Genomic DNA, 26,780 nt, shown 5'->3' on the forward strand with positions numbered 1-26,780 from the left:
GGTGATTTGAACCCTGGTCTCTCTGGTCATAGTCTGACAGTCTAACCACTACACTACATAAGCTTTTGGCATAAGATGTTTTATTGTCACATAGTTATGGGGAGACCCAATATGGATTATGTAAATGGGTGCAGACCACTGGGTGCAGACTTTGCCCATGCAAATTCAACAGAGAAAACAAGAAAGCTTCTATGGCAGAGGAATTGTAGCAATACCTACCAATTCATCCCACATGGTCTAAGGCAGGGAACTTATGAGCCTCTACATGCTGGACTCCAACTCCCATCAGCCCCACCTAGCATGGTGAACAGAAGAGACGTAGCTCAGTGGCAGAGAATCTGCCTTGAATGCAGAAGGTCCCAGGTTCAATCTCTGGCATCTCCAAGCATGGCTAGGAGAGCCCTGCTGAAAGCTAGGATATGCAGTACTGAGCTAGATGGTCCAAAATGGTCTGGATGAGAAGGCAGCTTCCTAGTTGCCAGGAATTATGGGAGTTGGGAGTCCAATAGCATCTGAAAGTGCACCATGTTTCCTTCCCTGCTATAAGAAACTGGTCCAAATGGCCAGTTTCCTGGCCACCACCCCCAGAAAAGGGGAGGAAATCCAAACACAGCTCAATATTCCTTTAAAAAAAAGTTTTATATGTGCTACTATTATGAGGCTTGCCTCTTTTTCTTTGCTCTCATGGTCCCCCCTGACTTGAATACACTATGCATCCATGCAGCAAAACAGATGCCTCTGACATTGTCATGCGTAATCTATGGCAGCTATCAAAAGAATTTTAAAAACCAAAATACGTATTTTTAATGGGTTTTTTATTGTCCATCTTTTATCAAAACACCCAGTCAGTGAAAGCTTTATACCTGCAGATGAAATCACAATCAAGAAAGCATGGGAGGAGAGGAAGTGTGTATGAGTGTGTGTGTGTGTGTGTGTGTGTGTGTGTGTGTGTGTTAAAGAAGGGATTTTGACGATTTAAAAAAAAAGAAAATAAAAGACTCGCTCTGGGCCTTTTGCCTGCAAATGCACGAGGGAGAACCAGCCAGGACCAGGAATGTTAATCCACGTACACACACAAGACGGCCAAGGCCAAACGCAAGCCAGGCAGCCTAGCCTGAGAGGGGGCAGGAGCAGTGATAGCTGGAAGCAGGAGCGGGAGAGATGGAAGGCATAGCGAGAAGAGTAAAAAAGAAAAAATCCTGCCAGTCCCACTCCACCCCAAGGAGGATGGGCCCCTCTCCTCACTTTCTGGCAGGAAAGGGGCCTGATTTCTTAGCAGCTTCTTTCCCCGCCCACCCGCCACTCATTTCTTCCTTTCCAGATCTCTGTGCGGGACAACCCCCCACCCACCCCGCTCCACATTCGCTTCCGCTTGCTCTCATAACCCAGGGCCTGGTTTTCTAACCAAACCATACCTTGCCTCCCCTTTCCCTTCACATGATCTGTCTCATCTACCCTCCCCCAAGAAATTATATAAATAGAAGTGCCAGTGATTCACTGACACTAAGATAACCCCCATCCCCACTCCGGAAAGAAATAGAAATCCCTTCTCACTCACAGTATTAAGGGTTTTTTTTGGTGGTGGGGGGGGGGGGAGAAATAAGAAAGTATTGGGACTAGTGGGTAAAAGAGAGCATGGGGAGAGAACGGCCACGATCTAGTTCAGGTGTGGGGAACCTGATGCTGCTGAACTACAACTTCCATCAGCCGTAGCATGACCAATGACCAGGGATGGTGGGAGTTGTAGTTCAGCAATGTCTCACGGGCCAAAGGTTCCCCACAAGTGAGCTAGCTGTACATGTTGCCCTGTTGTTTATGGCGAGTGGCGGCATGGGGCAGGGAACAATGAAAGAGGGAGTTCTCCATACATTCACCTGTTGGCAAGGAAAAGGTTAAAAGGCAACCCCTGCCAAGGTCAATCGTTTTGTGGTCAGTAACTGGAGCTGGGAATTGGTTGGGCAAGAGAGAGATGAAGAGGGAAGTGGAGATGGATAGGAAACTGAGGAGACCAAATCAATTATCCCTCCCCTCTGGAAAGGCCCAGCCCCTCAAAATGGTTGGTCCCAATATTGCAACTCCAGTGAGTGGGGTGGGGTGAGAAGGGAAGAGATCTTTCTTAGTCACCACCCCCGGCAGAGGGGAAACGAGAGTCTCAACCAACTCCAACCCGGAGATTCTTCATTCTACAGCAAATATTGCTAAAGTTAATCTATGGAACCACACGCAGGGGGGAAAGAAAGAGTCCAAGCCAGGATCGGAGGGGAAGGGGTGGAAGCAATCGTCGCCACCGCCCCCTCCCAAGACATGCCTGAGTGGTACAGGATGTTGGACTTGAGCCCCTGCAGGGTGGGGAGCACCTAGCCTTCCCTTCCCACATGACCGTGAAAGGGGAGGCACCACAGAACTCCCCAACACTGCTTGAGTGTTTCCTTAGCCCTCTTGTCCAGCTGAACCCCTCTGCCCGCCCTCCCGCCCAGCCTCGTGGCATTATCGCAGGGAAATGCTCCAGTCTGCCCCAATGTTGACTGCAGGTTTCCGGATGGTTAAGACAGACGTTTCAGCCTCGTGTGTGAAATCCAGGCGAGACTCTGCAACATCTTTTAGGATTGGGTGGGAGAGAGAAAGAAAGAGAGAGAGAGGAGGTGAGCACAGCTGAGGAAAAAAGTGCCATCCTTCCCCAATAGAGAACAGTTTGAAGTTGGGTTAAGCTCAAGGATGGGGAACCTGTGACCCTCCAGGTGTTGCTGAACTACAGCTCCCATCAGCCTCAGCCAAGAGGGCCAATGATCAGGGATTCTGGGAGTTGCAGTCCAGCAACATCTGGAGGGCCAAAGATCCCCCATTGCTGTAAATCTTAGCTGAAAGTGTTCCGTAGATTAGATTAAAATTAATATGCCGCTTTCCCCATTCCCAAAATTCTCACAGTGCACACAGACAAAACACCAGAGTTCAGTTCATAGGAAACTTGTTGCTCAAGTTTTATGGATACAGGGGGGAACCATTAATTTTTTGTTGTTGGGGTGTATTCACTGCCTGCCACAACAACTCCCCCCAGCAGATGTTGGCTCCCTCCTTTTCCTCCTAAGAAAGCCCCACTATGACCCAGCTTAGATGACCATATTTCAGCTTACTGAAATGAGGCACCATTTGTCTATCCTGCCCAGGTGCCAAGGCAGAGGGGAGTCTTCCCTCATCACCTGGATGCCTACTTCCTTCTATAACTGGAGGCACCCAGGACCGAGCCTGGGCCTTCTCCATGTTAAACATGTCTTCTTCCACTCAGCTATGGTCCTCCAAAAAACAACAACATGGAGATGCCAGTGGATGTTGCCCAGGACCTTTCCAATCACTCACCTTTCTGTTTGAGGAACACTGCCGCTGGCTTCCCAGCTCCCAGGATCACCACCCGTTCAATCCAGGCCGGAGTTTCAAAGCTGCCCTTCGGGTCTGCGGAGCTGGAAGACAGGAGAAAACAAAGGCAGGGAAAGCGGGGTTAGAGGGCAGGGAAGTGATACTGTGGTCTCAAACTCTACTTAAAAGGCAACAAAGATGGTGCCTAAATCCCACCCCCAAAACATAACATTTTCACCCGACTTACAATAAAACAATCAGCATCAGCAAATGACCGTCTTGGGAGCATCAAATAAATAAATAAATAAATAAATAAATATGAAACTACATTAAAACAGGCAACTCTGGCCTTCTTATTAAAGAGGTAGTCAGACCCACCACATCTGGGCTGTACTGTTCCAAACTTTAGGTGGGGGCGTTAGTGGTTGAATGGCCACCAGTTACGGGGAAAATCCTTGCATGTAGAAACCTAGCATGTCAGGGCTGGGCAGGACTGCTCTTCCCTGGCACGTTAACTTTCCATGAGTGGGGCGAGGAGCCTTTAACCCTGCAACCGCCCCACCTGCAAATTGAAGTGCAATCACAGGCTGACCACCTCAGTCAGAAGTAGCAGCACCAACCAGGCAGGACAGGTGGTCGGGGTGGGGATTTTGTGGGAAAGAGGAGGGAGGCTTGGTACCTTGCTGTCAACGTGTTGCCAGAGAAACTGAAGCGGCGGTGGAGGTACTGCCCCTTTGTCTCGAAGTTGAATGTGTGCCCGTCGTCAACAAAAAGCTCTCCTTGCGCTGTGCCCTGTAAAGGGGAGTGGGGGACACAGAAAGCGAGGAGGTCCTGCTAGTTAAATCCTGTACCAGGTGGGTTCTGGGAGAGAGTGGAGCTACCATGGTCAAGACACTCTCTGTGCAGTCTCTTCCTGTTCATTGCTGCTGCCACTCTCCCAGATTTTTCATTCTCTCCCCATCAGGGCAGTGGTGTGAAATGGATTTAAGAGATGGGTAAACCTCTGCAGTCTGAGGAGCCCCGTTCCCTTCTGGGTGCCACATACCAGCGGTGGGTGGAACCAGAGGCAAAGACAGTAAAGTATAGCAATGTAGACTAGTTCCCTACACACACTGCTTCCTTCCTCCTTCCAGGAAAATGAGAGTTCAAGGATGTATCCTAGCCAGGCAGAAATGCTCAAGGAGGAGATGAAGCAAGGACCTGCTAGCTAGGGATGATGGGAGTTGTAGTCCAAAAACAACTGCAGACCCAAGTTTGGGAAAGCCTGCTGTAGAGCATCTCTCCCACAACTCTGTCCCACTTTGCTTCTTCCCAACTCACCTGGGGGCCCAGGGCCACGTAGAGGGTGTAAGGGTCGTTGTACATGCAGTCCGAAGATCGCCGGACCCGCTCCTTCCGAGCCACGATGCTGCCGCCACGCTGGTACACAGGAATCTGCAGAGAGGCATTGAGGATCATGGGAAGCTGCCTATACTGAATCAGACCGCTGGTCCCACTAGTTCAGTCTGCACTGACTGGCAGCAGCTCTCCAGGGTTTCAGGCAGGGATCTCTCAGTCTCTTTCTCCCAGCCCCACCTGGAGATGCTAGGGAATGATCCTGGGAACAGGTGCTCTACCACTGCGAGCAACGCTCGAGTTGCGCTGCTTCCTACATCCCTTGGACATCTACTGTATCCCTCCCAGCTCCTCGGTTATTTTCCATAAAGCTGCTGTTAAATATGCATTGTGTTTCAGAGTTGAACTTGAGAACAGTAGTTGATATTGTGGGTTGTGGTAAATGTTAGGTCTACTTAAGACCCAATGAGATCAATGGACAGGACTAACATCGAGCCATTAATTTCTACTCTGAGCAGAAATGAATTGGATGCAGCCTTCTGTAACAGGATGAGCATTTTAAGGACTATATTGTTTTAAATGTGGTCTTAAATATAATTTTCTTGCTTAGACAAGCCTATCCAGATGTTGACATGTGTTTTAATCTGGGTTTTTAGCTCACTGTTGATTTTAATTACCGGTACTCGATGAATGCTCAAAATAGTTGTTTTTAAGCCGTTTTTAAAACTGATAATTGTATTGTTTTATTCTTCTTGCAAGCCACTTTTTTTTTTTACAATCAAATAGTCTTTTAAATCTTGTGAAATGGAACAAATAAAATAAACAACAACTATAACTTGCATTATGAGACTTGTATTTTTCAGGGGGTTAAGCTGTAGAGTTTGCTGCTGTGTTGACACTATTCTGCATTGTTCATGATATATTCTATGCTATACTGCATAAATAAGTATTGTGTATTAGGAATTATTATGCACCACTGATTGCTATCCACCTGGTTTTATTTTTTGTAGCATAGTGCTATTATGCTATGTATGTTACTATACTGTAAGACCACTGTGTGGTCTTTTGAAAGAAGGTGGTATAGAAATGTCTTTATTGCCTTTTTGGTGCTTTTTTACAACACTTAAAAACAAAAAACAAAAAATACCCTAGTCTGTATGTGCACTGGATTTGAATTATTTCCAAAATAGTCGTACCTTGGATCCCGAACGCCTTGGTACTCAGACGTTTTGGCTCCCGAACACCGCAAACCTGGAAGTGAGTGTTCCGGTTTGCAAATGTTCTTTGGAACCCAAATGTCCAACACGGCTTCCAATTGGCTGCAGGAGCTTCCTCCAGGCAATCAGAAGCCATGCTATGGTTTCTGAACGTTTTGGAAGTCGAACGGACTTCCGGAATGGATTCCACTTGACTTCCAAGGTACAACTGTATATAAAACTGGTATTTGTTTTTTTAAAAAAATGTTGGTGCCAATGGTAGTACAGTCGTACCTCGGGTTACATACACTTCGGGTTACGTACTTTTTGGGTTACGTCCTCCTGTAACCCAGAAGTGTAACCCGCTGCGCGTGCAATCCGCGCATGCGCAGAAGCATTCTGTGCACTTTGCGCTTGCGTAAAACGCGTTGTTCGGGTTACGTACAGCTACCCAGAACCAATTAAGTACGTAACCCGAGGTACGACTGTACTACTCAGAGGAAACTCACTGAGGTCCATTAATTTTAGTGAGTCTACGCTGAGTACAACTCAGCTTGTGGCAACCCACTATTGTTAATCGCTTCGAGAGGTTTCGTAGAAAGAGATTCATAAGTGGAATTCAAATATACAATCCTAAGTGGTGGTTCCAGGGGGGGGGGGGGTGTTGAGAGACAAAAGCCTCCAGTGGCCAGGTAAGCAAGGCTTCCATCCCTGTCTTGGTTCTCTTCCTTCCTCCAGGGACCCCCACCCCACATCAACCCTCTCCCTCCTTTTGACTTACGCTGCTCATGGTAACTGCTAAATAATGGGTTTGGGGCGCATGAAGTTTCTGGTGAGTGTGGACATCATACCAAACCTGCACAGTGGAAAAAGGCACGTTAGAGAGGACTATGGACATCCACAGGACTTGTCACTCCAAACTCCAAACGGAATCTTGGGAGTGCTGGGGAGCATCAGGTTTAATTTAAAACAGGGCTGGCCAATCTTGTGCTTTCTTCTGTTGAGGGCTGCAGCCCCTCATAGGCAATATGTGGGACCCCGTGCCAGCAGCAGGTGGTCCCAGAGCCTAAAGTGGGCAGGGCCATCCCTTCTGTCTATGTCTGTCTCTCTGCCATCCCCTTTACTTTCTCTCCCTTTACCACCCCTTCTCTGTCTCCTCTTTCTCTCTCTGGGTCATCGCAGCCTTCATTTCCTTAGCGCTGGACACAGGTAATGCCAAGGAACTGCCAGAGTTGCTCAATCTCTGTGCTATACACTCTGACAAAGGAGCTCCGACTCTCCTTCTCCCATCACGCCTCATTTCCACTCTGCCAGCCTCACTTACCTCTCCTTTGCCAGGCAAGTAGACCTGCACACCTCGGGCCCCCTGAGCCGTGACTGGGTGAACCAGCAAGGCATCTCCTACAAAGGGAAGAAAACAGAATAAAAGCATGAGATCTAGAAACTTGCATTAACTGCTCCGCTTGTAATCTGCCTCTGAATTAGGAACATTAGAGGAGCCCTGTTTGGACCAGATCAAAGGACCATCTAGTCCACTATTCTGTTCCCACAGTGGCCCGCCAGATGCCAAAGAGAAGCTCACAAGCAGGACCTGAACCCAACAGCAACTGGTATTCTGGTTCTGATACTACAGGCAAAAAGAGCCAACAGCCACTGGCAGCCACATCCTCCAATATTTTGTCTAATCCCCTTTTTGAGCTGCTGGACTTCACTACATTATTTTTTTAAAAAATAACACAATTTTAACAGTGCAAAACAATCCCCTCCTCATCTCATAGAGCAAGCAAGAGAAGTCTAAAGTAAAATAAAACAAAACAAAAGCATGAATCTAATAATGCAGCCCATTAAAAGGTAAAGGGACCCCTGACCGTTAGGTCCAGTCATGGACGACTTGGGTTGTGGCACTCATCTCGCTTTACTGGCCGAGGGAGCCGGCGTACAGCTTCCGGGTCATGTGGCCAGCATGACTAAGCCGCTTCTGACGAAACCAAGCAGCGCACGGAAACGCAGTTTACCTTCCCGCCGGAGCGGTACCTATTTATCTACTTGCACTTTGATGTGCTTTCGAACTGCTAGGTGGGCAGGAGCAGGGACCGAGCAACGGGAGCTCACCCCGTCGCGGGGATTCAAACCACCAACCTTCTGATCGGTAAGCCCAAGAGGCTCTGTGGTTTAGACCACAGCGCCACCCGCGTCCCCATGCAGCCCATTAGGAAGTATCAAAGTTCAAGCCCACAATGTTCAGAGCAGCCATAAAGTTTTGCATGCTGCATTGCATCCAATGTCTCTGCATTTCATCTTTGTTTGCATAAACAAAAAAACAGTGCCAATCTACCACAAAAGAACCTTTGTGTTTCTGTTCCTTTAGTCAGCAAAAGCAACCTGTCAAACCATCTTATACCAATTAGATAATGTGTTACCCTCTTGGTCCCTCCCTCAACAAGTTTGGCAGGTGCAAGAAGACTGCAGGTTTGAAACATTGGTCCCAGTTGCTGTTTTGGAAAATGTTTAACAGGGCCAGTTCTGATAGCTGCTGTACAGTCATTTTAGTCATTTCTGCAAAGACCACAGTCCAAAACTGTGATGCTTGTCCACAAATCCATCACATATGCTGGAATGACCCCGTTCCTTACACCCTCTCCAACATAGTATGGAATTAGTTATCTTCATTAGAAACAGCCCCATTGGGCTCATATACCATTTTTGGGGGACTATTTTTAATGCTTATTCCCTCATCCTACATGATACAGATTAATGGGAACTTTAACCACATACAATTCCAGAAATCGTCTTCAATAAAAAGATTCCATCACTACATCTTGTGGAACAAAATTCTATAGTCTATGTATGTACAATGTGCTTTTTGAAGAACTGCTTCCTTTAGCCAGTCCTGAATCTCCATTCAGCTTCACTGGATAAAACTGTGTTCCAGTATTATGAGGGGAAGAAAAACATCTCTCTCTCTCTCAACTGTTTTGAATCAGCATCCCACAACATCCTTCTGAAACCCTGTAACTTTTTATATCATCTGTGTTCCAGTTTTATTTTTCGCCCCTCTTTTGGTGCACTATTAGTGCAAGAGTGGAAAAATATGGTGATATTGGGGAAGCGCCAGAATGGGTGGACGGTTCAGTATAAACCCACGACTAATGCATTATTATCACATCAATGACAAGTTGCAAGAAAAGACCCTGAGAAAAACCTCACCAGTCTGGAGGGGCCCATAGTGATTGCAGAAAACTTGGAAAAGCCAATGCTTATAATCTCAAGAATAGGTAAGATGGCTGCTGGCAGCAGCTAGGATATAGAAGACTTTGCAGGGCCTGCAGATATCCCCATGGTAGAAAAATGTATAGAACCTGGGGATCACAGAAAAGATAACTCAAGGAAGTGTGCCCCTAACTTCTCAGTTGTAATGCTCAAGAACCAAAATGGCTATTGGAAGTTAAAATGTAAAGATTCTTGCCGGAGAACAGGAAGCGAAGCAACATCAGCCCTGGGATTCACCACACTCACCAAGCAGATACTGGTCATCAATGGCATATGTTGTAGTGTCCTGGGGATATTCCACCCAAAGAGGTCTGTGGAGAGGGAAAACAGTAGTGATAGCAGTAGAGAAACAGCAGTGGGGAAAGCTCCATCTGCCACACCAGCTGATTTCACACATCACACCAAGCCAGCCTTGAAACTATTGCTTTGGTGCAATGTGTGAACTGATAAACCCTGGTTTGCAGCTGGCTAGAAATCTGAAAAAGAATCTAGGGCTTCAGGCATCACTCAGTTTAGATTTCATGCCGTTTCTGAGGTTCTGGTCTGCTATCAGCTTTCCATTGCTCAAAGCTCTCATTCCTTTTAGGCAAAGGTCTCTGGAGGTGGAGCAGCTGTGCCACAGCTAGTAACCTGGAGTAAGGCTTTCAGGGTTGCTGCCCCTGTTTGGTGTAACAGCACCTCTGCTGAAACTGGACCACCAACCTATATAGGCAGTCTACGTGCAGGTAGCTGAAGTCACTCTTTCCTAAAATGGAGAGACCCCCTCACACCATTTCGCTCACCTCATGACAGGCTGGCCAGTGCGGTAGCTGTGGTAGAAGAGGGTGTACCAAAAGGGCAGGAGGGCATAGCGCTGGCGAACAGCGTCCCGGATCATGGCCTTGTTCTCTTCGCCAAAGAGCCAGGGCTCCCGGCGGGTGGTGTCCATGTGGGCATGCGCCCGGTAGAAAGGCTGGTAGGCTCCCGCTTGGTACCAGCGCACCAGCAGCTCCGGCTCAGGGTTTTTGAAGAAGCCACCCACGTCGGCTGGAGGAGGGAAGGCAGGAGAAAGATTGAGACTTTTAATATCCTTTAAGAATGCCAAGAGCGGCCCAGTTCAGCAGGAACCAAGGGTCAAAGTAGTCCAGCACTCTGCTTCTAAGCCAACAAGAGCCAGGATGGTTAAGGCAGAGATGGGGAACTTGTAAGCCTATCACAAGTTGGACACATCTGACCAAAGCAAAAACTCAAGCAGGATGCAAAGCAAAGTGAGGGGTGTGGCCTAGTGAAAGGGTGTGGCCTGGGGAGAGTCATGAGGGCTGAATTTAGTCCAGGCTCCCCACCCCTGGTGTTAAGGATCTCAATAAATGGTAGTGTCCACAAGTAACATTAAAGCACATGGATGAGCCTCCTGTAACAGCAAACCAAATGTTGGCTTCAGGTGACCCTTCCCCTTCTGTGCAGCTGGAAAGATGACTTCTGCTGAATTCAGTTTCACTTTCAATGAATCTCAGCTTAGTAGCTTGTACAATTTTCAGGTCGTGGTTTCCAGCCAACAATGGTTTGAATTTGGCTTGTTCAGCAACTAACCATTGTTTCCTGTAAAGCATGACTCCCGGTTTGTATGTAACACCAAACTGAGATTCTAACTCGGTGTATGTCCTTTTTCTCGCAGTGTAGGGGGAGGAGATGGGAGCCTGAAGGAGTCTGATGCTTCCCAAAGACTTATGGAGGCTCATCCATGAAGAATTAAACCACAGTTTAGTGTTACATGGTTAAGTAGGCCAAATGTGTAGAGCATTCAGAAGTGCCATATTAACAATTACTATTATTATTAAGCCACGGACCAACTTCTTCAACACGGGTTATCTGAACCCGGCAGGGTTTACCTCCGCAGAAAGAGATGCCCACGAGAGCCAGGCTTAGACACATGGGGATGGAGATCTTTAAGTGGTCCCACTCCGCTGCGTTGTCACCTGTCCACACAGCCCCTACAGAGGGTGACAACAAGAAGGTGCAATAGCAAACAACCTGTGCACAGATCATCTCTTAACCTGTCACTTTCCTGTGGCCTCACCTAGGCTCTGAAACTCCCCTCCCCAGGAAGGCCTGTTTTGTCGACTCCTTGATGACAGCCTTTAGAGCACAAAACCTGTGACCCTAACCTGCTGGACTCGCATCACCCCTCACTGCTGGCCATACTGGCAGGGGCTGATGGGAGCTGGAGTCCAACGACATTTGGAAGGTCAAAGGTGTCCTCAGCCCTGCCTTGGAAGCCTGCCTACAGTCTGCATGCCTGCCCCCTCCACACACACCCCTAGCTCCTTAAGGAGCTTTTAGCTTAATAGTCTTTACTGAATTGGTATAACCTCTGCAGCAGAATTTACATGGCAGACTGGTTCTTTATTTTAATGTTGTGCCATGTTTTTTAAACTACCCTGACCTACTGGCTTGTTTTTAATCAGCCGCTTGTTTTCATCCTGGGACAGCTAGGTAGTGAGTTCGAGCAAAATATTCTTGCATTGCAGGGGGTTGGACCAGATGACCCCCGAGGTCCCTTCCAACTCTACAGTTCTATGATTCTCTGTCTTATTTATTTGTCAAATATATCCAGGCCTTTCTTCCTACAGGTCTGCTGCATAGCAAGCCATATTGTACAGGGCCAGCCCATCAGTCCAGGTAGCTCAGGACAGTCTCCAATGACTGGAAGCAGCTCTCCAGGGTTTCAGGCAGGGAGTCTTTCCCAGCCCAACCTGGAGATGCAACGGGGGACCGAACCTGGGACCTTCTGCATGCAAAGCAGGTGCTCTGTCACTGAGCAATGACTCTTCCCTCCTCCCATCTCATGCACCACTAACCGTAGCGTTGTGAGCCGGCAAAGAAGCCGCGAGCCAACACAAACGGACGCTCCAAGCCTCCCGAGCGTTTCACCTGCCCCTCCGCTGTTGCCATTTGCTGCCGGCAGTGGGGGAAAAAAGAAGTGTTATGGGGACACTTCAAACCATGATCAAACTTAACACCCGAACCCAAGCCCAGAAACCTTGCAGCCCATGCCTCCCTCATCAAACAGAATACGGCACGTGTATATATATTATGATTCTGATGGAACGCTGAACAAAGTGCAGGATGTGGTTCTAGGTGCAGAATTCTGCTTTGCGGATTTAAAAATAAAATAAAGCAAGCTTCAAGCCCTCATGGCTATACATGCTTGGCTTCCTGCAAGGGGCTGTTGAAATCTGAGAAGCTTGGCTCACCGCCTTGCCCCTCCTCATGAGTAACAAAAGTGTGCAGAACTGTAATCAATCGTTTTTATGTAGAAGAGGAATTACACCAATCTGTGTGGGGAATGCAACAACCTAATTGGTTATAATTTATCCAACTCTTAAATTTAACACAAATTTTAGAAGTTATGATTTGTCTGTGTCCCATACAGAGTACTGATCAGATTCATGCCTGCTTAGTTTCCTCAATTGTGCTCTAGCAGTTAGAACTTAGACCAGAGAGACCTAGGATTTACTCTCCCTCAGCCAAAAAGCTTACTAGGTGACCTCATTCATTCATTCACTATCCCACCTATCGTCCTAGGAGCTCAAGGTGAAATCCATGGTTCTTCTCCCCATTTTGTCTGCACAACACCCTCCGAGGTAGGTCAGGTTGAGAGACAGTGTCTGGCCTAAGGTTGCCCAAGAGCTTCACAGCTGAGTGGGGATTAGGGGGTCTCCCAGGTCCTAGTCTGACACTCTAATCACTACGCCACACTGATCCAGGGATGAGAAGCCTGTGCCACCCCCTACCAATTAATAATAATAATAATAATAATAATAATAATTTATTTATACCCCGCCCATTTGGGTGGGTTTCCCTAGGCCTAGCCACTCTGGGTGGCTTCCAGCAGATTAAAATACAATGATCCATCAAATGTTAAAAGCTTCCCTAAACAGGGCTGCCTTCAGATGTCTTCTAAAAGTCAGATACTGGTAGTTGTTTATTGTGGGCGCAACTACCGAGAAGGGCCTCTGCCTGGTAGACTTCAATTCCCATTAACCCTGGCCACTGGCCATGAGAATAAGAAATACGTCCGCAAACATCCAGCGATCTTTCCTGCAGATCCTGATCTACTTCCCAGCCCACTTGAGTTCCTTGGAAGACCAGATGAGAGAGATGTTTCAAGCCAGCCTTCACCAATCTGGTTCCCTCTAGATGCCCTGGAATACAATTCCCATCAACCCCAGCCATATATGCAGGAGAGCAAGCTAGCAAAAGCTGTTTCATTCGTAAACAGACCGGTCAGGTCGTGGACTTCAGTTTTTCTTGGCCCAGAAAGGGCGAGTAGAAAAGGAAGGCAGCGCTCACCACATAGAATGCATACAGGTTGTGAATGTCGCGGTGCTCCCAGCCCCCTTGGTGCACGGCATCCTTGTGCATCGTCACTTCGGGGCCGTTGAAGACGGAGGGCTCGTTCATGTCGTTCCAGGTGTAGAGGTTTTCCATGGAGCCCTGAAGCCAAAGGAGAGGGAAAGCCAATTGGCGGAGAGGGCCCAAGAATGTGCCAAAGCTGAAGAGAGGCCTGCTTAAGAGGTAAACCACCTGCCTACCTCATAGTGGTCGTAGCCAAACATGCTGGACCACCAGGCACGCATCTCTGGGTTGGTGAAATCCGGGTAGCCTGCTGAGCCTGGGCAAAAGGAGGCAGAGAGTTAGGCCAGACCCTTCCGTTTTGGTTTAACAAATATTAAACACCTGATAGTTTTAAAAAATGCAGAATAAAATGATGTTTTTTGTTTACTGCTGGTTTTTAAAAATGTTTTGTTTTTACTACTATTCTTGCTGCTTTATTCTTTTCTGTAAACCGCTTTCATTGAGGTTTTCTATAGTCAAGCGGTATATAAATTTTATGATAAACAGTATGTATTGTGCGCTATAAACAATTAAATAATCAATACAGTGCAATATATGAAGAAACACAAATCAGTAAAATTGTTGTTATAGAACCATTGGTAGATGTATACATATTTCTGAGTGGTTTGCTTGTCAAGATCTCCTAAGCTTTACTTAATAGCTTAAATATTATACAGCAGGCCTGTCCAACCGGTCGATTGTGATCTACTGGTCAATCGTGGGCTGTCCCTGGTCGATCCCTGGACACCCGTGTTATATAGTAGATATATATATATTTTAATCGCCACTGAATAATCAGTTACAGTGGTACCTTGGTTCCCAAACTTAATCCATTCTGGGAGTCTATTTGACTCCCGAAACCGTTCAAAAACAGCTTCCGATTGGCTGCAGGAGCTTCCTGCACTCAAGCGGAAGCCACGTCGGATGTTCAGCTTCCGAAAAACGTTCGCAAACTGGAACACTTACTTCTGGGTTTGCGACGTTCGGGAGCCGATTTGTTCGAGTCAAGCCGTTTGAGTACCAAGGTACCATAATCCATAATATTGGCCATAATCCAGCCACATTTCGGGGTGGGTGGGTGGGTGTAAGTTATATTTTAAAATGCTTAAAATCTATTCCAGGGGTAGTCAGTGTGGTGCCTGCCCTGCAGAAGTTTTTGGATCCAGCTCCCATCAGCCCCAGCCAGTGTGGAAAACCGTGAGGGATGATGGGAGTTGTAGTTCAGCAACATCAGGAGGGCCACTTGTGATGTATTCCTTCTCCTGAGATTGCTAGTTTTAGGTTTCTTTAAATATTGTGTTACTAGACTCCAACCATTTATAGATTCTCTAAATCTTTCTTTGGCTCTAAGCATAGCTGTTCATTTTACAATATTTAGTTGTTATCTCAGCTCCCTTAAGTAAACCTACTTCATTTGATTTCCTATTGTCTTTGCAGCTTTTCCCATGGAAAATTCTGACCGCTGCTATAATGTATAACGAAACCTGAGAAACCTCTGCCCTTTTCGTGGCATTCAAGGGTTTGCCACTCAAGAGGGCCGACCCACATGACTGCCAGTTGGGGCTGGCCCCAAATGCCAGTAGCACATCAAAACAAGTCTCCTGCCTCACCAACCAAATTCACTTTCCTCACCTGGCCAACACCAGCCCTCGTAGTCATTGCCGTCCTTCGTCTTGACATAAAAGTCCCGGGAGCGAATCTCGTTGTGGATCCGATAAGCACTGTCCACCTTGATGTGCGGGTCCACAATGCTCACCATCTGAGTTGAGAAAAACATGGGTGGCCAGGGATTAAAGTGGTTGGGCTGAGCACCGCCCCCTGCCTTGAGAAAGACCAAATTTGAATTGTTTGTCTTCCTCTGCATCATTTACAAGTGACAGGGGAGACTGCTAAGCAGGGCACTAAAGCTGGATGGGTCTCAAACCCTCGGTGAGCCAGGCACTTCCCCTGCAGGTAAAGACAGGCTCCGGAGGATTGAGCGGACGATACCAATAGTGGGTCCAACAGTCAATAAGGTGGTTTCTGCATATGCTGTAGAGGGAAGTGCGGGGCAGGTGGGGCTTGTCCACCTGGGAAGGTAGCCCATCTAGGAGGAGGCCTTGTACGCCTCCCTCTGGCAACTCCTGCAGCCAAGTGTATTGCTCTGCTTTCCATTGGACCACACCAGAGAGGCCAAGAGGAGGGTCTTGTCTTCTGGGCAGCCCAGGACCTCCATACACCCTTGTCCAGGCTTGTGACCCAGGGAGGTCACTTCTGAGTTGCTAACACAGCAGTCTGAATTCACCCCTGGAGGCACACTCCATTGTCTCTCTGGACAGATGGATGCCAACAAGAAGGCAGGGGTAGGGAAGCAGGCGAGGGGAGAGATTTTGTCAGGTAAGGCCTCCTTCCACCTGCCTTGCCCCACCCTCCGACCCTAGGAGTCCTCATAAGGAAGCTGTTCCTGAAGGAAGAACTGTGAGGGGAAAGATTTCATGAGGCAAGGCCTCTTTCCACCTGCCTTGCCCAACCCTCTAGTCTCTGCTTCTCAATTTGTATTGTATTATTTTATGTACTGTGGCTTGCCGCTGTTTTATTGATTATAGTTTAGAAATTATTTATTGTAACTGTTGAGTGGATTTCTATTTAACTTTTATATGTTATTATTAATATTTAATACTATTCTAATGATTGTTGAATGTTACTTTTTTGATGTAGGTTGCCTATTTTCAAGTTATGTTTTATTATCACTTTTTTGTATTGCATTAGATTGTTATAAGATGTACATTTTTTCTTCAGCTTGTAAACCGCCTTGAGTATTGTAAGATAGAAAGACGGTATACAAATTTAAAATGATGATGACGACGATTTTCAGCACTAGGACCGCATTCCCTTGTAGGTAACCCTCTGAGGGACACATGCCAGTGGAGGGCCAGATCAGATGCAAAAATGGGCGGAGCAACGAATGTTAATTTTACGTTCGTACAGGACTCAAGCACCCCTCCCTATCCCCCATCCAGGGAAGGAAGAAGATGATCAGAGCTGCAGGCCACATTCCAGCCATACAAAAATATCTAAACGGCCTCAGTCCTGTATACCCGAAGGAGCGTCTCCACCCCCATTGTCCAGCCCGGACACCAAGGTCCAGCGCCGAGGGCCTTCTGGCAGTTCCCTCGCTGCGAGAAGTAGGGTTACAGGGAACCAGGCAGAGAGCCTTCTCGGTAGTGGTGCCTGCCTTGTGGAACGCCCTCCCAGCAGATGTCAAGGAAATAAACAACTATCTGACTTTTAGAAGACACCTGAAGGCAACTCTGTTTAGGAAAGTTTTTAATGTTTGATGCTGTATTGTTTTTAATATTTGGTTGAAAGCCGCCCAGATGGGCGGGGTATAAATAAATAATAATAATAATATATCTGCTGTGCAAAGCAGGGCCACTGAGGAGTGTGGCCAGGGGAGAGAGTCCCAGAGGCCAGACAGAGAAACCTGGATGGCCGCATTGTTGCCTGAGGTTCCCCACCCAGGCTCTAGGCCCATGGTTACATGTAATTAATGTCTGGCACACGTCAGATGATCATGGGGTATGCGGAAGCCCCAAGGTCCCCGCAGGGAAACTTAAGTGCTAGGGACGTATCCTCAAACCTCACCTTGCGCCTCTTGGCTGCCAGGCCCTGAAGCATTTCCCGGGGGCGGGGGAACTTGTTGGGATCCCAGGTGAAATAGCGCTTGCCGTCAGCATGCTCAATGTCCAGCCAGATGACATCATACGGAATGTCGTGCTCATCGAAGCCGTTGTCCACTGTGCTCACGTCCTCCTCGTCGTTGTAGTTCCAGCGGCTCTGGTGATAGGCCAGGGCGAAGAGCGGAGGAAGGGCCTGGGTTCCTGAGAGAAAGGAAGGTCAGCCGAGGACATCTGCCTACCTTCATGCCCGCAGAGGGTGGGCCAGAGAAAAGCTGACTTAAACCAAGTCAGACTGCTGGGCCCACCTTGTCCTGGAGAGAGCTGCCTCCGGCTAAGTCTAACTCAAAGCAAACCCCCTGAAAGCAATGGACTTAGGGACAGAAAATTAGTCTTGACTGCTGCCAGAACAACTGTTACATTTGGAAAAAAACATGAGAGCCCCTAATTTGGAGGATATTGCATCTACGGTTGAATTGCATCGGGAAGTTTTTAATGTTTGGCATTTTATTAAGTTTTTATATGTGCTGGAAGCCACCCAGATTGCCTGGGGAAAACCCAGCTGGATGTGCAGCGGTATAAATAATAACATTATTGTTATTATAAAATTAACAAATATAATATGGGTCATAGAGGAGAGACAGACGTGCTTTTTGTGGCAAAAATGGAGCCTTGTTAAGAGAATGCTAGTCTACATATACTGTTAGGAACTTTATGAAAATAGTCTTTATTTGATTGTAACAGAAGCTTAATGATATTTACATACTTGTATATCTGCTTGGGGGTCTTTGCTTAAAGTATAAATTAAAAAAAAGGACTTCATCATAGCCATTGACTTCAGTCTACTCTGAGGACGAGTATGGTAAGAAAAGAAGGAAATAGATAATCCCTGCCATTGTTTAAAGCCAGTTTCCTCCCAAAGCAGAGTGAACACAATCTCTGTCCCACTCACCTGTGAGGGATGCATACTGCCGGAAGATGTCATTGGGCGTAGGGCCCAGCAAGAGAAACACATCTATGATCCCGCTCTCAGACATCCAGCGAACATCTGTCTGCGGAGTTTCGCCTCCTCCTTGCATGTAATCCAACATCTTCCCAAACAGAGTCTGTGAAAGAGTTTGGGGGTCTTTAGGGCTGTCTTTAGCAGATGTGGCGCCAGGGAGCAAATATCTGCCCAGCGCCCCCCAAATTACCAGATAGTGTTGGGGTGGCCGTAGCTACACACTGCCATGGGGGGGGGCACAACTCTCCCCCATGCTGCTGCGGGAGAGCGATCCCCGCAGAGGCTTGGGAGTGAAGTTGTGCCCCTCCCAAGCCTCTGCAGGAGAAGAGCACAGCTTCCCTCCCAAGCCTCCTTGGGAGGAGAGCGATCCCCGCAGAGGCTTGGGAGGCAAACTGCGCACTCGCCAGCCTTACGGTTCACAGGGCGCAGCTGGCGGGCGTGCAGGGAAAAGGGAGGCTGCCGGCAAAGCCGCACAGATCCCCCGCTTGCTGGGGCGTCCCTGAGAGGCCGGCGCCCTGGCGCAACACACCACTAAGCCCTATGGGAAAGACGGCTCTGGTGACAAACTATTCAATCAGCTCATGTGGAATAACAAACCATAGTTTGGCTTTACATAAACAAGCTTTCCTGCGTTGCCTTGTCTTCCTCTTTTGCAGCAGGCGACTTTGCCATGACAACCTGAACCAGGTCAGCCCCTGGCATCCACCTGCCTGCCCCCTCCTTCCCGGGTGTGGGTGCGCCAAGTGCAATTGACATCTGAGTATTGTGGGTAATCAGAATGGCTTGCATGGGGTGTGTATGTGTGTGCTTGATAAAAGGCACTTTGCCAGGGGAGCTTACACACAGTTTGCAGTTCTGTGTTTTAAAGGATGCAAAATGGCCACTCTTCCAATAAGCATCATTTTCAAGCTACCAGCAGCAGGGGGAAGATTGCCAAAGGTGTTGCACTTCATCCCTTTTTCAACTGCCACTGAAATACACATGGGCAGGGAGGCAAATGAAATGTCCATCCTAGCTAGCTATTGTGGACATTGCACAGGCGATAGATTAAGAGCTGGCAGCTCTGTTCCTTCAAAGCCAGCAGGACTGAAACTAGGAGAGGCTCCTCCCACTATGAGAGATGCCAGTTCTGAAGAAAGCAGATGAGACCAACTAACCCAGGAAGAAGAAACTGAAGGAGAAACTATGGCCACATCAGCACTGCTCATTCAAAACACTACGATACCACTTTAACCGTTATGGCTTCCCCCAAATAATCCTGGGAACTGGTAAAGGGAGCAGAGAGTTGTTAGGAGGCCTCTATTCCCCTCACAGAGCTACAATTCCCAGATTGGTTTAACAATCAATCCATCTTCCCTGGGAACTTTGGGAATTACACTACAGCTCTGTAAGGGGAACAGGGGTATCCTAGCAACTCTCGGCACCCTTAGCAAACTACAGTTCCCAGGATTCTTTGGGGGAAGCCGTGACTGTCAAAGGGGTATCACAGTGCTTTGAATGTATAGTGCAGATGTGGCCTATAGTTTGCATTATAGCTGGATGAGGAATAAGTCACTAGACCTCAATTTGCTTTGGGTCTCATACAGGTGCGTGCAATGTGTCTCAGCTAGGGAGGACATAAGAGGAGTCCTGCTGGACCAGGCCACAGTCCCATCTAGTCCAGCATCCTGTTCTCATAGTGGCCAAACAGATGTAGATCTCTGGGAAGCCTGCAAGCACGTCAGGAGCGTGACAATAACTCTCCCCATCTGTGATTCCAAGAAACTGGGGTTCAGAGGAATACTGCGGCTAACATTGGAGGAAAAATATAGCCATCTCCTTGTCCTAGAAATATAGAACTGTAGAGTTGGAAGGTACCGCGAAGGTCACCTAGTTCAACTCCCTGCAATGCAGGAATGAAAACATGTTTTACACAAGGAGTAAGAGGGGTGACGCGCCCTTGGAGGAACAGTACCTTGCCTGCTGTATTGGAGGTGACGTCCACCCAAGTCTCTGCCGCGTTGAGCCAAAAGATGCCCAGAGTGCGCTGGGGATTATGGGCCAGCAGGACAGGAACAGCGCCATAGAGAGCCATGGGGTTATAAAGTTCGTATTGGAAGACATCCAGGTTATAGAGGCGGTATGGGTCCCCTCCCCTGCCAAGGATTTGGCAATTAGAAACAGTAGGGGGAAATGCAGAGAGAATCCAATGGAGCGGCTGCCTCCCTGACACTCGTGACACCATCTGGGGCGCCCAGGAAAGCAACACACCACCCACCCCGCAATCTCTAGGGCACACACATACAACCCTCCTGCAACTGCTTAAGCTCCATTGGCAGGGGAGGGGGCGTGGATGCGCAGGGAATCCCACCACGATTGCTAACAAGACTGTCAGGTCCCCGGCTTACTCAGTGGTTCGCAACCGGAGGTAGTCTGCGTGTTCTGGAATCCCATACACGTTCTCCACACCCGGGAACGAGAAATCTAGCCCCACGGATGTTGGACCTGCAGAATGAGAGAGGGCGAGTAAGTGAGAGAGAAAGAAAGAGGGAGGGAGGCTAGGAAGAAGGCAAGTGGAGCAGCATTAAGGTGTCTTACTCTTCAATACCAAAGTAGGGTTTGGCAGCACTGGCAACAAACCATGGTTTGCAAGGATCTGAAACCATGGTTCGTTAAGCCAAGTGGGCCGTAACAAAATGCTTCTGGAGCTGCCTTCCTTAACAGGACTTACCATTGGGCTTGCTGTCCGTGTGTGTCTTGAATGTTTCCTCCCAAGTTCCTGGCTCTTCTTCTGTCTCACTAGCCCCTTTGGGTGCTTCCTCACCCTGCGAGAACAACACAAAGGAAATTCAAGCCACCATTTCAAGTCGATGTGCTTCACGCAAACCACGGTTATTGTTAACTGCTTCTCAGTCTTGGGATCCAACAAACTGTGGTTAAGAAAAACTGGAACTGGAAGCTTCTGATTTCCTCCAAGCAGTGCTGGGGGAAGAGTGAGTGAGCCCAAGAGGCTCATTCACTTCATTAAAAACCATGGCTTGGCATGACTGTGGTTCACTTCACAATCATTATGGTTCAGCATTCAGCTCCCTTATTCCCTGCAGAGCAGGGGTGAAGAATCAGCTCCCATCACCCTTTGGCCATGGTTGCTGGGGCTTTGTGTTGGAGCCCCCCATCATCAGGAGGCCCACAGGTTCCTCAATGCTACTGCAGGTGAACACCTTTCCCACCCTGTGCTCACCTGCTCGGTTTTCTCTGTAGACTCCTGTTCCGCTGACAAAGGGGCATCTGAGGCTTCAGAAGCCCCCTCCCCTTCTGATGCTGGTTCCTTTGGTGGTTCTCTGGAAGAAAATAAGGGAGGGGGAGAAAGGAAGGCTGAGCCCTAGAATCCCCCCACCCACCCCATCCAGGCAGCTTGAAAGGAAAAGGAAACCAAAATCCCAACTTTGTCCTAGCCCAAATGAAATGCTGGAACCGTTAGTCCACTACAAGCAGCACAGCACACACCAATTCACAGCCCAGCCAGTTAGCAGGGGAAGGGGAAGTGTGGGCAGCTGTGGGGCGGAGGACAGTGCAAAACCAGGCTCTGGTTCCCTCAGCTCCAAACCCGCTGGGCTCTTGGAAATGGTTGCCAATCTCATTCTGGACTGGCTGCTTTTCGTCCTGCACCTAAAGAAGGAGGGGGTGTTGCAGTTGTGCCTCTAGGTCAGGCATAGGCAAACTCGGCCCTCCAAATGTTTTGAGACTACAGTTCCCATCATCCCTGACCGCTGGTCCTGTTAGCTAGGGATGATGGGAGTTGTAGTCCCAAAACATCTGGAGGGCCGAGTTTGCCTATGACTGCTCTAGGCTTATTTGCAAGGGTGGTTTTCTCATTAGAAATGTTATTTATTCATCTGCACATCTAACAAGCAGCTGATGAAAACCCAGATGGCCAAACAACTAAACCAGGCAGGTCTATGCATGTCATTCCTGAAGCAAGCCCTGTGGTGTTCAGTGAATTTGCACTTCAAGATGCAAGTGTGCCTGGGGTTGTGGACCGAGAGGTCTTACAGTGGAGCGGCTGCCCCAGGAATTACTATCCTTACCCCATAAAGAACAGAGAAGAGGGATATTGCATGTGTTCTCGGCTCTTTTGGTTTGCGTGGGGCAACAGCTAGATAGCACACAAACAAGATAGCACCCTAAACAAGCACAGCTGGCTCCTTGAACAATCAGAGCACTTGCTCACTCAGATATACTCTGAAATGCATGTGGGTTCATCAGCAATGTGCCAAGGGGTTCCCTTGGGCAGGTAAGCAGTATGGAATGCATTCCAAGGTTTTAGAAAACTACACTCACTTCTCAGAGAGAGTGGAACGGCCTGTTACGTGTGTGTGTGTGTGTGTGTGTGCGCGCAGGTCTTCACTTAGGCTTGAGAATCTGTGGCCCACTGGTCAGGGATGATGGGAGTTGTTCTCCAGCAGTATCTAGAAGGCCAAGGGTTTCCCTTAGACTGGGGCACATCAACTTTTTAATGTCTGGGCACATTTTGAATTAGGGTCTTCCGCTGGCCACTTCTCTCTCCCCTCAGCTGGATCTCTCCCCCTGCCCCCCCCCACAAAACAGAAAGAGAAAAGCACACACATACGGACCTTGTTTTTCCAAGAAATCTAGGTAAAAGTCAGATATTTAGCAGAATTAATCTAAGGCTTTAAAAGCACATGGAGCTGAAACAGGACATCTTTCTTCCAACTTCCAGTTTCAACTCTATGTACTTTTTAAGGGAGAAAAACATCTAAGGAAGGCTCCTCATGTATTGGATTGCTGTCACCAAGCCATACATAAGACCCCTGATGCACGGTGTGTGAGTTTAAAGGGAATCCTACAGGGCCATGGGTTTGGAAGTATGCAAGCTCTCATCTAGGACTAAACATGGTCTACACAGAAATAGAGAAAGGAGACAGCACCAAGCAGCCCATCAGCATGTCCTTCTGGCAAGGACTTAAAAGCGTGAGCTCCCTCTCCGGTATGAAACAATTTCTATTAGCAGCAACCTCCAGATACCAACCAGCACGGAGAATAACCAAAAGAGGCAATAAAAAGTCCAACATTTCCGCAACTAGAAATGCATTATACAGAATGAGCGGCAAAATGGGTCTTCTTGGTCTCCTACACTGGCACACTTTGCTTCGAAAGACAAACATTCGGGAATTTCACTTCATTTGTTTTCTTTGCTTTTTTTGCGAGACCATAAGAAACATATCAGAAAGCTGGACCCGACATCAAGGCTGGTCTCTTCGGCTTACCACAGCCTGCAAATTGCGTGCACAATCGCAATACTTTCTCCACACGTTACATGGCAGTAAACCAGAGATGAGGAACCTTTTGCCCACTGGATGCTGCTAGACTACAGCTCCCATCGTCCCTGACCATTGGTTATGCTGCCTGGGGCTGATGGAGCCTGTGAACATTGAACTACAACTCCCAGGATCCCTAACAATTGGCCAAGGTGGCTAGGGGTGATGGGAGTTGGAGTCTAACAACAACTGGAGGGACACAGGGTCTCCACCCCTGCCCAGCGTTGCCACCCAGTGCACTCTGAAGATGTGGCAACCAGCTATGGCACTCTTATAACAGTCCTTTAACTGCATGATGTACAGAGAGAAGAATATTGCAGCACCTTCTAGCAGCGGCAGACAATGTGGCTCCCTCCAGAGGTTGCTGGACTACAACTCCCATTATCCCTGATTGGTGGCCATGCTAGCTGAGCTGGAGTCTCAACAACAGGCACCACATAGGCTACCCGACACAAGACTAATAAATTTAGGCTACAATCCCATACCCACTTACCTGGGAGTAAACCTCACTGGATTTAGGGACACGTTTATCGCTGAATATTGCGCTCTTATCACGGCAGATGTTTTTGCGGACTCAAGAGACATGAAACTGTGCCACAATAAGCATGTACGCAAGCGATTCCCAAACTTGGGTCTCCAGGTGTTTTTTTAACTACAATCCCCATCATTCCTGGGCACTGGTCCTGAAAGCTAGGGGTGATGGGAGTTGTAGGCCAAAAACAGCTGGAGACCCAAGTTTGGGGAAACACTGGTGTAAGCCTTTAAGGAGGGGTGGGCAACCTGTGGCCCTCCAGACGCTGTTGGACTCCCAACTCCCACCAGCCCCCAGTCAGCATGGTCAATGATCGGGGGAAATGGGAATTGTAGTCCAGCACCATTAGGAAGGCCAGTGATGTTCTCCACCCCTGCTTTAAGGTGCCACAATATTTCTCTGGTATGCGTTTGTATCATATCTATATATCTATTTGCCTCATTTGCACACTACCTTTGTGTTTCTCCTTAAAGAGCAAGCAAACAAAATGTGTGAAAGAGTTGGGGAAATTACTTAACACCCTAGGTCTGAGTTAGAAATCATAGGCGACAAGGACAAAAGGACATGATCCAGACCAAGTGAAGCATGCTTTGATGCCTTTATGCCTGGAACTTCATCTCTCTGAGCATGGGTATGTGTGAGCAAGGGCCATAGCTCAGGGGCAGAGCACCTGCCTGGCGTGCGGAAGGTGCCAGGTTCAGTCCCCAGCATCTCTAGTTAGGGCTGGGAATGTCCCCTGCCTGAAACCCTAGAGAATTGCTGCCAGTCGGTGTAGACAATACTGAGCTGGAGGTAGGGCAGCTTCCTCTTCATTTTTATTCAAATCCCATTCAAAATCCCATTCACCCCAAGGCTATTGGCTCATCCTCCCAGTCCTCATTCCTAACCAAAACCCAGGATTTTGCCCAAACCCTTTCCCTCCCATTTGCTGTAATTCTCCACTGTCTAAAGATTTTAGGCTGCCTATGTCAGGACTGGGGAAACGTTGGCCTTCCAGATGTTGCTCAACTGCAACTCCCATCAGCCCTAGCAAGTCAGTAATGATGGGAGTTGTAGTTCAGCAACATCTGGAAAGCCACAGGTTCCCCACACCTCCCTATGCACTGCTGGTAAGATGCCATGTACACTGATGGGGTGGCAATAACAATGATAATAATACAATTTCAGGAAAAACAGAATAAACCTAAGCATTGGGTTTCAACTTTACTATGTTGAAAGAAAAACAACTTAACTATGGCTGGGTCACACCCAGACTTTTTACTTTTATTTTTAACAAGGACACTTTGATTTGGCTGCTGCCAGCACTGAGTCGCAATGAATTCAACTTCATGAACTTACTCAAGGCAAGGTTTGCAGGAATCGGGACAGTCAAATGCGTTCATGCACACCTTGGAAACAGAGCTAAAGGCTGCCGCACACTCCTCAAGGATTTGAGAGGGCAGCAACTAACCACAGGGATTCCCAAATACGGCACAGGTAAAGGTGGGCAGGGAATGGCAGAGCCACTGTCTAGGCGGCGGCGGGGGTGGGTGGGTGGGGAAGGTTTTAGAAACAGTAGCAGAAGCTGCAGATTTACCTAGAGAAAAGGTTCTTGATCCTATCCCAAATGCTAACGACCGTGCTACTAACTTTATCCGAGAAACTGGGGGGGCCGAGCGGGAGGGGCAGGCACAAACCAACAAAAACAGAAAACACAACGAGAGTCAGTGCAAGGAATCCCAGAGACGTAGAGACACATCCCTCCAGCCAGCCCCCCCCAACCACCCCTGAAAATGGCCCTGCTCTCCCCTCCAGGACAACCGGGGCTGGGGAGCAGGGTAGGGAAAAGGGGGGAGGGTGGGTAAACTGAGACCCCCTTCCCACCCCTTGTACAGAAAGCCTGCTGCTTTCCCTAGCACAGTCTTCCCTCAACCTGGTGTCCTCCAGACACTTTGAACTTCAGTTCCCATCAGACCCAGCCAGGACAGCTGTGGCTGATGGGATTTGGAGTCCCAACAGCAGAGGAAATCAAATTTCCTAGCCCTGCTTTAAGAGATGTGCTTGTGACATGCTCTCGCTCTAGAGAATGAATCACAGAGCTGGAAGAGATCTTGGAGATGATGTAGTTCAGCCTCCAGGATCTCACGGCAGCACAGCTCACCCAGATGTTGCTGGACTACAATTCCCATCACCACTGACCATTGGGCTGTGCCTGGTGGGAGCCATAGTCCAACACCACCCAGAGAGCACCAGGTTGGGAAGGCTGACCCCTCCCTCTTCTCCAACATCCTGGATGATAGAAACTTCTGGCCTTGTGTCCCAAAGAGAGGGCGTGAAACCCATAGGAAGAGGCCTTTGCTCGCTCGCCCAGCCCCGAATGGAGGTTGAAACATCACTACAGTGACCCCCGCTGGTGGGAGGCTGGAGATGAAAAGCACAACAGAGCCCCATCTTCTTACCAGGTCTTGCCTGGTAGCACTTCCCAATGAGAGAGAGGGGGTTAAAAACACATCCAGAAAGGCTTCTTGGCACAGGCGCCTTTTGCAGACACCTGTGAAGCACTTACATAGCTCACTGGGAGCAACCCTTGCTCCTGCTGGAAGAAAAAGCGGACTGAAGCTAAAAGGGTTATTTAGCTGCATTGCAGAGGGTTGGGACTAGATGACTCTTTGGGTCCCGCCCAACTATACAAATTATTATTCTATGAAACAGGCCGTCCCCGCTTTCCACAAATCAGGACTCCTGCCTCATACCGAATATCCC

The 26,780-nt window shown here is 48.3% G+C and overlaps 1 protein-coding gene across 2 annotated transcripts in view; it reads right to left on the reverse strand.

Annotated features, from left to right (window-relative positions):
• Positions 1-1,584: 1,584 nt before the first annotated feature.
• Positions 1,585-26,780, reverse strand: part of GANAB (glucosidase II alpha subunit) — a 32,309-nt gene continuing 7,113 nt past the window's right edge. Inside the window, exons 6-25 of one of the 2 annotated variants that reach the window (XM_033174796.1) lie at positions 25,615-25,680; positions 21,409-21,508; positions 20,899-20,992; positions 20,576-20,672; positions 20,143-20,323; positions 18,138-18,291; positions 17,154-17,389; positions 15,162-15,288; positions 13,727-13,806; positions 13,485-13,628; positions 11,990-12,086; positions 11,021-11,122; positions 9,935-10,178; positions 9,399-9,463; positions 7,207-7,283; positions 6,664-6,738; positions 4,672-4,785; positions 4,031-4,143; positions 3,355-3,455; positions 1,585-2,597 (exon numbers count right to left, since the gene is read on the reverse strand). In XM_033174796.1, coding sequence (XP_033030687.1) covers positions 2,488-2,597; positions 3,355-3,455; positions 4,031-4,143; positions 4,672-4,785; positions 6,664-6,738; positions 7,207-7,283; positions 9,399-9,463; positions 9,935-10,178; positions 11,021-11,122; positions 11,990-12,086; positions 13,485-13,628; positions 13,727-13,806; positions 15,162-15,288; positions 17,154-17,389; positions 18,138-18,291; positions 20,143-20,323; positions 20,576-20,672; positions 20,899-20,992; positions 21,409-21,508; positions 25,615-25,680 — 2,377 coding nt within the window. In that variant the 3' untranslated portion in view covers positions 1,585-2,487. The remainder of the gene's footprint in view (positions 2,598-3,354; positions 3,456-4,030; positions 4,144-4,671; positions 4,786-6,663; positions 6,739-7,206; positions 7,284-9,398; positions 9,464-9,934; positions 10,179-11,020; positions 11,123-11,989; positions 12,087-13,484; positions 13,629-13,726; positions 13,807-15,161; positions 15,289-17,153; positions 17,390-18,137; positions 18,292-20,142; positions 20,324-20,575; positions 20,673-20,898; positions 20,993-21,408; positions 21,509-25,614; positions 25,681-26,780) is intronic. The other variant, XM_033174797.1, reaches the window with a different exon arrangement.

Source organism: Lacerta agilis, chromosome 17 (assembly GCF_009819535.1).
Source record: "Lacerta agilis isolate rLacAgi1 chromosome 17, rLacAgi1.pri, whole genome shotgun sequence".
Taxonomy (NCBI): domain Eukaryota; kingdom Metazoa; phylum Chordata; class Lepidosauria; order Squamata; family Lacertidae; genus Lacerta; species Lacerta agilis.